This window comes from Chiroxiphia lanceolata, chromosome 6 (assembly GCF_009829145.1).
Source record: "Chiroxiphia lanceolata isolate bChiLan1 chromosome 6, bChiLan1.pri, whole genome shotgun sequence".
Lineage (NCBI taxonomy): Eukaryota > Metazoa > Chordata > Aves > Passeriformes > Pipridae > Chiroxiphia > Chiroxiphia lanceolata.
Genome location: NC_045642.1, coordinates 55,109,076 through 55,120,626, shown reverse-complemented (window position 1 = coordinate 55,120,626; position 11,551 = coordinate 55,109,076). Strand labels below are relative to the sequence as shown.

At 41.5% G+C, this 11,551-nt stretch overlaps 1 protein-coding gene across 7 annotated transcripts in view; it reads right to left on the bottom strand.

The window, feature by feature from the left end:
- Positions 1 to 359: 359 nt before the first annotated feature.
- TRMT61A (tRNA methyltransferase 61A) overlaps positions 360 to 11,551 on the bottom strand; it is a 28,127-nt gene continuing 16,935 nt past the window's right edge. For all 7 annotated transcript variants that reach the window (XM_032692274.1, XM_032692268.1, XM_032692275.1 and 4 more), the window contains exons 3-4: positions 10,967 to 11,233; positions 360 to 1,773 (exon numbers count right to left, since the gene is read on the bottom strand). In XM_032692274.1, the coding sequence (XP_032548165.1) occupies positions 1,445 to 1,773; positions 10,967 to 11,233 (596 nt within the window). In that variant the 3' untranslated portion in view covers positions 360 to 1,444. The remainder of the gene's footprint in view (positions 1,774 to 10,966; positions 11,234 to 11,551) is intronic.

Here is an 11,551-nt window from a genome sequence, read left to right as displayed (position 1 = left end):
TTGTAGGCCAACTTACATAACTGATTTAGCTCAACAGAATTGCTTTCTGCCTTTAATCTGCTCAGCAGTTTATCTTTGCTGTCGTGATCGGTTGAGCTTTCTTTAAACCGTTATGGATTAGCGTTCTGCTATAACACGTTAAAAGCTTAGCTTTGTTTATTTTTGTCAAGAATGGGGGAGGGATATCAGGTTAAATGTTCAGGCAGCAGTTTATGAATGGCTGTTTCTCTTACAGGGCAATCAATATGTTCAGGTACCGAAGGCAAAGCACAGCTAAACGCTTTGACTGACAGCACTAGTGGCTGGAATAGAAATATCTGCGACTTTACTTTCAAAAATAAAATAAAGGAGGAACTTAGTAAATTTGCATAATTATTTTAATCTATAAATACAAAATGTAATCCAGCATTCAAACAGTTCATCACACCCACCAGCTCTGTATGGAAGACCAAAGAGTAAATGATCTGAAAACTTAATTAATAAGGCTGGTTGAGGATTTTACTAAGTATGCATTATTGATGCAATTTGGAGACAGAAATCCTGCCAAAAGCAATCTTTCTGTCATTCAGCTGCAGGAAAACAATACACCATAATGCAAAGAAACCACCAAACAAATGGAACCTCAGCCACTTACAAAGAGGTGTTCAGATAATATTAACCAGCTGTTCAGTGAATTTTCACAGTGGATTCATCAACTATAAAAGTGGATGTTCCATTAGAAAGTGACAGTATGGATCCAGGTTCAAATTTCTACTACAAACTGATGAGCACAATATACCAATTTAAACTAAATCCATTAATTACCACGCTTCTTTGACCTCTGTGTAATTGAAATGATTTGCAAATGCCAGTCTGGAATGGAGTAAGAGGTTGTGTTCCTGAGCGCTGCCAATAATCCTCTGGAACACTATTCCAAGGAAACACTAATTCTGTGAACAGTTGTGTTGGCAACTCTGTAATCTTGTAAATTCCTTATCTAAAATGGAGGAAGGAGGCACTTTCACATTTTTAAGAGGAACACAGACACTAGAAGAGTTTAAAAACCAAAGTGTCTAGTGGTGCTAGGAAAAAATAAACCCCATGAACCTTGGAAAGTAATTCAGAAAAAAAAGGAGGAAAAAATCCAACTTCTTTGCAATTTGTATGTTGTTTGTTTTGCCTTCTTATCGGAAGAAATCTTTATTCTGCTCATTCCATTGAATGACCATTCACTATTAATTTATCTTCTTTCTGACAGCAAGTGGAGCACCATTCCAGAATTTCAACATTCCCTTGATGCTGCTCTGGTTAATGCTTGTGTGCTATTTAAACAAAGCATATTCCAACTAAATCTGACTATATATGGAATTCCCTGACAAGTAAAAATTTGGATGCCTTACAGAAAAGCGCCATGAAAACAGAACACACACAGAACCCACTCCAGACGGCACGAACTCAGCTTGTACTAAACCAGGCTCTTGGTGGCAAAGGTCAGGTACCCAGTGTGCCCCACCATCTCCCTCAGTGGCACGCCACTTTTGAACTGCACAGTCCCTTGCTGCAGATTAGCACCCGGGCTACCTTGGTTTGATGCGTTGCTGCTGTCAAAGCCAGTGCCAGAATTATCCTCAGCTGCTTTTCCAAGGTCAGGGATTTGCAAGCTAATTGTCCTTACATTGTACACTCGGAGCAGAATTTCCAAGGTGTTAATCTCTGTAAAACCATATTCTTCCATGGCTAGGCAGGTCCTTTGAACTTGTTCGATGCAGGGGGAGAAGGAGCAGATGCGGCCACCTGCAAAATAAGACAGGTGTTGGAAAAGAGGGAAAAAACCAAAACTATGCACTTTTAATCTTTTTCAATGTCTCCCAGATGCCCATAGAATTACTGTTATGCAGACAAAGTGAAAACATTCCTCAAGAAAAACTCCATGAGGCAACTCTGCGTGTTTAAAGTGTCAGCACAAAATCAAACACGGACGACCCCACGAGCCACTTCAGACCCTTTAAAAACCGCAACAGCAAATTCATTCATCTCCCACATCCAATGCTGCCCACCACATTTGTTCACAGCAAAACTGTTAAAAATCGATCCCTTCAGAGCAGTGGACTCTTTTGGAATCACCATCCACAGCTCTGGACTGAGGCCCCAAAGTGAAGCTGGCACGTACACAAAGCCAGAAGTCATTCTCCATACCCTGTACAGCGCTGCCTTCATTCGAGTACAAGCGCGCGTGCACACACCCCCTGACAAAAGCGGCTGTGTTTATTTGGGAACCATGGTATGCGTGTGCAGAATAAAGTGATCTCTCCAGGCCATAGATGGAGTGCTGTTAAGGCTTTACCCTTTTAGTCAAGCTGACTAGCATGACTCCTGAGCATTAAAGCTTACTGGATACAACATCGGGCAGGCTTACAGCAAATGCTGTAAAACTCTAGGATAGGACTTTTAAGTGACAAAGTTAACACTTGTCTCCTTGTCTGTGTACAGTTCTGATTTTTGATTCTAAATACAGAGTATTAATAGGCCCCTTACACCTTTCTAAGTGCTACAATGTCACCTTAGCAGCTGAGAATAGAATGATTCAGATTTACTCCAAAAAGCCACAGCCAAATCAGATCAAAGAATTATAAGGACACTGTCTGCCATAAAGCCAGGGCATGTGCTTTCACCCAGGACACAGTGTCCCCCAAGGCAACTGCCCTTCCTGAAAAGCTTTTGTGCAGGAGGAAGGAACACTGGGCAATGCAGCTTTAGCCATTGTTTTACTTATTACTATTAGGTGAAAATGCCTGCTGACCTGATTTGCATTCCCTCTCAGTCCTCTCCCGGGCTGATCCAGTCAAGCTTTCCAACTCCAGTTGTCTAAGTAGTTAAAGAACCCGTGCAAGTGAGAGCAAAGCATCCTGCTAAAAATAGAGGCTATGCTGGGACTATATGAAGCCTGCTTTATCTCAAACTCCCCTTTTTTTTTTTTCTTTTTCATTTCTCAAGTCAGATCTCTAAAAAAAGAAAGCATCAGGTCTGAAAGCATCACTGTAGCACTCTAGTTACTGTGCAGCAATGATGTGCTGGGTACTGCCTGGGGAAGAACTCTTTCCACAACCACTAATCCACCATACACTAAGTAGGATTTAATTTTAGTCCTGAAATAAAGTCTCCGCAGCAAGGGGTTCTTACCATGGATCTTCGGAACAAAGTACCCTGGACAATTAATTCCCTGGAGTGACAATTAAAACTCAAATCTAATAATCACCTGCAAAATTAATGCTGGTATGTGACTTCATTAATCAAGTCTGTAGATGCTGATTTAATTGCACACCCAGTCCGTTAGCTCCCATGAAATTAGATTTGTGTGTTCATCAGGATGGCCAGCAGTACCAAAATGTTTCCCAATCAGACAGCTAACCTTTTCTAGCCAAAGCACTACACACTTCTACCATGTCTGTAGATGTAAAACAGAAAAGCTAAGAAAAAAAAATCTGTTACATAATTAGAAAGCTACTATGAAGCACATTTGTTATAAAGAAAAGATTTTATATTCTTATTGTGTAGGGAACTGAGCAAATGTCTAACTTAGCTAAATGTCAGATCACAATTACTCTTTGTCTGCAAAGCAAGAATTTGCAGAGCGACCAGAGACTTACTACTATTTCATTCAGGCTTTTTGGGTTTGGTGTTTTATATTGCAATAAAAAAAGCGAATTATATTCACATTTACAATAAGCCTGTTCTTATTTATTCCGACTCCAAGGGGTTTAAGATATGTTTAGGCTTTTGAATTCACATGCTCTAGATTTACAGTCAAAAACTCAGAAGCCTGCACACAGCTGTTGCCATACAAGCTGCAAAGCCACCTACGGTTCTTGTCAAGGCTTCAATTAAAGGCAGAGCACCCGTCCTTGTGCCTCGGGGTGGTCAGCTGAGCACAGCACTGTCAACACCAAACTTGGTGAAGATTTATCAGCCTGCCTCCTCCCAACTGCTGGGGGAAGTAGGGTTACAGAAAACAGGCCTCCAAGCTGTTTGGTTGGGAAGAAAGTTCTTGCTTGCAATAGCCAATATCCAGAGGGGAAGCGCAAAAAATAATGTTACTCGACTTACTGCGCTGCTGGAAGCTTCTCAGCTATGAAGAGTGAGAAAACAGTGGAACTGCTGGTATTCCATGTAACTGAGACCATCCAGTGGGTTTTAGTAGTTCTGCCAATTTTGTTTTTTCTCCTTTCATACCTATTGTTCTGGATATTTTTATACATCCCCTCCACATATATATACCTACAAATAGCTTAGAAGCAAACTCACCACTCATCTATCCCTACAGTTCCTAACAAGTGGGAGAGGGGTCCCACCTGCTTTTTCCTGTACACACTATCAGGCAGGCCAGATCTGACTTGCAGGCTGGATTTGTTTGATTAAGCAGATATTAAGAGAAGACTGGAAAGCTACAATTAGCAGAAGGTTGGAAGGCAAAAATGAAACTGCAGTTCCAGACTGTGAGAGGCTGTCTAAAATAGAAACATTTGGGAAGTTTCAATTGCTATGGTGTGTTTAGACCAGAAAAAATGTAGAAAACCAGCATGCAGAAGGACATGCTCATCTGTCCTAGGAGCAGAGACACTGTCATCTTCAATAGGCCAGATGCTTCTGAATTCTCCACACTGTGGGCTGCCCTCTGTACCCCCCTAGGATTACCAGCTAGGCAACACCCCTTCTGTCACAATCACCAAACAGATATAAATCTAGATTTCAGCATTCACAGTTCTCAGATTCTTTGAGAGCCCTCTTGTCCTTTAGACACCAAGAGGCTTTTAGAGCTTAAAGGACTTGAATACGCATTGCTTTGTCTTGCCAAGCCAAGGATTCCTCAGTGAATGAAGAAAAGACATGTACTCCCTCGCTCTTCACTGGCTCACTGGGGCACCCTGCTCTGTCTGTGGATCACAAGGGGGTGGACTAGACTTGTGAGCAGTGAAAACATCTGAACGGCAACTTTATTGCACAAATTGCATTTGTGTTCTTTCAGAGATCTCCTTTTAGGAGAGCTACCGTTCCTAAATTTGGTTAATGAGATCTATGTGTCATCATAAATTGATATAGTAATTATGAGAGATTAATCCTGTTCACATTGGGAAGCTGTGTGAGCTTTTTGATCTGAAGAGCTGTCTAAAAATGTGTTTATTCATGTATAATGCATCTGACAAGTGTTACAGTTGAGGAGAAGAGAATAATGAGACTGTATGAAAGACTTAAGTTTTTTTCTACCTTCCATTTTACAGGGAGCAAGTTAGTTTGAAGCATTTAATGGAGAGGTTAAATGTCCCAAATCCATAGGCTGGAACAAGCCCACACAGTCCTGGCAACCATTGTAAGCAGCAAGAGGGTTGAGAGGATACGAAAACTGAAGTACGATTCAGACTGCAATGATTAGAAAAGAGAGTTTAAGGGAAGGGGCAAATTAAAGAGAAGATTTTAATCCACATAGCACTGTACATTTTAACAGACAGGATCTAGCTGGTAATTGAGGGACACACCATTGCACTCTACAAGAGGCCAGTGCCTCAGAAATTGCTTCTTCTTCAAGGACAGTTCCCAGAATATTCCTGTGCCACTCCAACAAACAATTTTGTTTCTGGTTTGTCTGAGCAAGGACTAACACCTCTACCAGTTCTATTGAGCTAATAACTGCACTTGGTTTCAAGAATGGAAAATCTCAGTGCTACCCAATTAACAAGAACTCCAGTGCATGCTTATGATACAGAAAACGTGTCCAAGCAATGTGCTCTTCTGTAGGTTATATGTCACACACGCTGTAGTTTTTTCATCATTCCAGTATTATTCAGGAGATGCAAAAAGAACACATGTAGTGCAGCACCATTAAGTTTCAGGGAAAAGGGCCAGTAATTTTAGAAATGATTCTGTGATGTAAAGAATACAACACAGCATTTTTACCTCTGGTAAAAGAACACAGCTCTGGGTTTTGAGACTTGGTTGACCTGTCATAATTGGAAGATTACATTACAAAGATCCCAAGGAAGAAAAAAAATCACACAGGCATTATCACTGTGTAGGGGCGAGGCAGGAGAGTCACCGAGCAGCATCACTGTGGCATTTACTCTGTGCTAGTAGGACACTAAAAATATTGCCTCTGTAAAAGGGGACAGAATGTCCTTTAAGTGCGTGTGCTCGTGGGCGATTTGATGTAGCTTCCCTGACAAGTGAAATTAGAGGATTTGGCTGCTGAAAGAAATTAAAGGATATTTCTTGATTCAGAAAAGAGAATTTTCTCCAAATCACTTGCCAGCTCATTAATAGGATCTTGATGTGATTTTTTCTGCAAATGTGACCTTAACCTCTGCATTTGTAGGTGCTTCATCCAAAAGGAATTTATTCCTGCTCATTACTATGGGCTGGAAAAAGTATGCAACAAGGAAATTTAAAAATCAGTTGGCTCCAAATTGGGGAAGAAAACCTAACAATTTTCTTTAAGTATACTTTAATCCCGAACTACTTCTCACAAACCGTGTAAAAGCCAGTAGCTTTGGCTGGTTTTCCACAGTGTAGATTTTGATGCAGGAATCCTTCTGCTTAACTCTCTACACGTGAGAGAGTCACTTGTACGTCAGGCCAGGCCCACTGTGTGCACCTGACCTACCAATCCCTGACAGACCCAAGCCAGGGTGATGCTCTCACATAAAATACAACAACTGGGGCTGGCTCAGCAAACAGCCAGTGCTTGGAAAACAGAGGAAGCTGTTTTGTGGGTTAGCACCAGGTCCTGGATCCTAGTGGTGCAGCTTTGCACTAGACCAGATGGCCTCTCAATGTTGAGAGTACATGCTGCAATTAAAGTCAGTTTGTGGATCTTTAATCTCCCCTTGAGTTAATTCTCCTTGAAATCAAAGCAGGTGCTACACAAGCAAAGGCTGGTGCTGGTATTTTAGCATGCATTTATTGCTTCATCCATTTGTTCCAAAATAATATCCTGGGGACATGAGAAGTGGTGATACCAACCAGTGCACCACTTGCACGGGTGGAGGATGACAGCATGCCAGACTGTCAGGCTCCTCTTCCTGCCCCAACACATTCCCTGTGTGTTCCTGTGGTAGCCTGACCCCAAACAACATCAGCCTCAATGTCACTGCCCCCTTCTCAGTGTGACTCATCCTGGGGTACTCCCTACTCAGACACCACAGGTGCGAGAGTTATGGCCACGGATTTCAGCTGCTCCTCAAAGCCACACCTGGGTGGTTTAAAAATGGGACCACAAATAACCTCTGGTGCTCAAGAAAAATAGCCAGTGAGACTTTCTATATGGACATGGTATTCTCTGAAATCCCAGGGGAGGAAGGAGGCAAGCCCAAATGAAAATTGAAACTAGCTAAACTAGGCAATGCCTTATCTGCACCACAGGTGACTGGGAGATGAGACATTATTTATGCTCTTATATACAGCCTCTGTAATAACCAAACCTGGCAGGTTAGGACAACAATCAATGGCTATGCCAAGGGAGAAAAATGCAAACTAGACCTGTCCCTTGTGTACAAGAGAAAGAAATAAAGGACTTTGGAAATTAAAACCAGCTGTACTACAGAGTACTGCTGAAGGGCTTCTGTCATGGCAGGAAACGCAGAGGCCAAACAGAGAGATGTTCAAAGGAAACATTACCTGCAGAGTTTTTGGGGGGGAGGGAGAACTGACAGTACCATGTTGCCTGATTCAGGTGGTATCTCAAGGATCACAATTTGACAAACTCATAATTTAGAGGCTTTATGATACTCAAGAGGGAACAGAAAGTCTGAATTTAAGAGTAAAATCTTTAAAGAAAGAAAGGCAATAAAAGAGGGGTGATTTTAATAATTTTGTGACTCAGACTGTTAAACACCACCAAGGACCAACTTAAAATGCAAGAGGCCAACCCAACCTAATATATGGCTGTATTTTTTCATCTCCCTACCTAAAAATATAAAATCTATATGAAAAGTATTGTACCAGTGAGTTTCTCCCTCATTTTCCACAGCCTGGGAAGAAATAGACAGTATTTATGAGGGTAGAGTAGGTGGGTGCAGAATTATATTCAAAGCACTACAGTATTCAGCTGTGAGATGACTGTGAGTCAAAAGTTTCAGGGCATTTGAGAACTACAGAATATTGAGGGTATTTTTGTTACTTCACAGTTTTCTCATTTTCTTAATTTTTTAAAAATTTAGCCTGAAGGGGTTAACAGCAACTTTGCAAAAACCACCAAGGTCAGATACTGGGAACAGCAGCTACGATTACAGAAAAGCATTAATCAGCAGATGCTGCAAAAGAAAAACAGTGCAGGTCTGGAAACGAAAGCAGGTTCTGCAGTGCAGCAGTGCCTGAGAGGTATTACAAGCAGCATTTCTGCTGGAAGTATGACTGGTGAAATCACCACAAAAGGATGCAGCTGAGATGCAAACCTGAGCGTTGGCAGAGTGCATCACCAGAGAACAAGAACCTTCTAGTCACAAACCTACTGTGCCATTTTTTATTCTTTCAGCTCTTCAGAGGTTGGCACTGCTTTAAATGGGAGGCCAAGCTGCTGTAAGTAGTGTATTTACAGCATACTGCAAGGCACGGTGAGTGATAAATGTACTCTGTAAAGAGGATCATTAACACTCAGCCTACTAGAAGCTGCAACTACTCAGGACCTTGAGCTTAAGTAGGAGAGAAAATACAGATTTGATAAGGTTTTGTTAAGGTTAAGAACTCTCTCTTACATACTGTCTCAGCTGAACTCTACCATGGGTATTGTGGTTTTAATTGAATTTGCTATATATTGAATTTGCTTAGCTGTGCTTTCATTCAAAATATCTTAAGACTTTAGGTACTAAATTACCACTGTCTGGCAGTACAGCTGTGATATTTGCATGGCACATCACAACCAAACCCACAGTGTGAATGGTTCAAATGTGACCCTGTCCAGATCTGAGAGAGAGAGAGGGGGCGTGGACAGAAAAGAGTGGCAGGACTCATTTTCTCCAGTGATGCTTTATCACTGCACTAACCCTCAGGTTGAGTAACAGCAGTATGTGCACAGACTGTTCTTACTGCAGAAGAGCTTTAACTATTTGAAAACAAACAAAGGAGCACTGTAAAATTATCTGCCTGTGGTAGGGAAAAGGAAGCAGTTACAGATAACCTGTTCTATTTTAGATTTTGCAGCAGTAAAAAGATCACAAAACTGCCTGCGTGATTTGGAATAAAACAGAAAAGCGTGTAAGTATGCACATATTACTACTGCAATCAATTATATTTTATATGGAAAATAAAAACAGCTTTTGGTTCTATGGAAAATAAAAAAAAAATGCCCCAAGTCAGTCAGGTACTATGAAGCCCAAAAGATGAGCCTTAGACTACTACCAGATCTCAGACACAGGAGGCTGTTTGCAGCAAAAACTGCAGCAAGGATCAGCAACTTCGCCTTTGGAGTGGTTCATAAAGTGCATGACGACACTTCACAAACACAAAATGTGGGATTTTGAAGTATTATTTATATTGCCTAAGCAGATGTAACCACTTAGCATAGCACAGAAAAGTACAGCCAGATGGTATGGCCAGTTTGGGACTATAATACCTTTTCTAGGATTTTAAAGGCTGTAGTAATACAAAGATTCAAAACTTGGAACTGTTCAAGCAGCCCTGCTTAGTATTCCAAGCATGCACCACTTAAATAATTCAAATTGGTCTGCGCAATGCAGCGCCTTCTAAGCTGGGAAGTCAGCTGAGTGTTGTGCTCACTAGATTAGATAATTTGAGCATGGGAAGGGCATTGTACAGTGCAGTGATTTTTTTTTTTCCCCAGGACATACTGGAAAGCAACTACAAATTGAACTGTAACCACTGCAGGTACAGAGTGCTAACAAGTCTTACTCTACCTTTAACGAAAGTGTGTACTATATTGGGATCAGAAAGCTTTCCAGAAAATTTTCAGTAGTAACTGAGGTAGCCTAACAGTGGGGTTGGTCCTGACTCAGCAAGGTAGTGCATGTTCAGTGACCTTTAAGATAAAGCTTAAATCTTGTGATTTCAAGAAGATTTATCAATTCATTTGAAGTCAGGCCTATGATTACATATTTTAACAAAGAACTGGGCCTTGGCACACAATCTAATTTTACTAAATTCACGTCCCAGCATGGGCACTGTTCAGCACTCCATGCTCTCTTGATTAGAAAAGCCACTTTCGTAGGTGGAAGTAATTTGGCACAAGTTAGTTCAGATCCACACTAATATAACATTAAGTAGGGGAAAACTTATTCCAGGATAAAAGAATTATTTATTCACTGAAGGTTATTTTTCAATAGGGAAAAGATTCATAATAAAGTGATGAAATTGGTGCAAAACCTCAACAGCAGTTCTCACTTGCTGTCACCATCCCAGAATAACTGGCATAAGCTAGAACAGCCTTTATGTTCCATTCCCACTGCATCCAACTGCAAACTTCTCACTCGCTCCAACCGCAAAGATTTAGGGCAGAAACTGGCAAGCATATTTAAGTGTAACCACATTTTTTTTTAACATTACCAATGGGGTGCTCTGTTAAATAGGCACAAATCTGCAATGATTGATGTGAACTGAGGCTGAACACCTTTTATACAAACACCTTTCCATTGAATTGCCCAAGAAATTTGCTTTCAGCATTTATTGTTACTTCTGCTTCCCACACACCTCAGATCTAGCAAAATGCACTTGACAAAGGTTCAAAGGGTTTTTTTTATGAACTGCCCATGCTAATTGTGGCAGCTCGCACAGGCCTGTAGGAAAAAATTGTTCTTCTCCTTTCAAATCTTCCACTGTAAATTGAAGATGCCTTTTGAAGGTTTTTCAGCCTTAGAAACGCCTAGAGACTTTGGCATTTGAGAACAGTGATCACACAATGGAAGGGAGCAGATCTAGCGCATGGCTCAAAGGCAGAGATGTGTGTGTGCACGGTGCTTCCTGAACAAAAAGAGATAAATGCAGTTACCTTCAGCTTTTAACGCTGACTTCGCATGTCCTATGGCTTCCCATGGAGATGGGATATCCAGGAACACCGCGTCTGCAATGTTTGAGACACCAAACCCGTTTTTGCAGACGTCCTGGTTGGTCACGGTGACCAGGTGATCCACCCCGTGCTCCCGAAACTCCTCCCGCGCCTTCTCGGCCCTTTGCTGGTGGAATTCCACCGTGTACAGGTGTCCTGTGGGAGCCACTGTGCGGATGAGAGCATGGGAGAGGGATCCACTGCCTGTACCTAGAAAAGACAAACAACTCATGAAACGCCTTTTGTCAATGCCAAACATCAGAACACAAGTCTTCTCCATTAGTCCTCCTGCTTGGAACACTTATTCAAAACCCAAATGAACAGAAACCAGTGGTTCAGATACTGAAACAGGGAGAGAGGGACTAAGAGGCCTAGGAAACAGTCTTTAGGGTCCTCAAAGCATTGCATCTGGCAAACTCAGGACCTGTCCTATCTCCCTGGAGTAAAAAATTAATGCCAAGGGTCAGCTATAGCTTTAAGAACTGCCACAAGAGAGCGTGAGGAAGTAAATGCAATGGGAAAAATTCA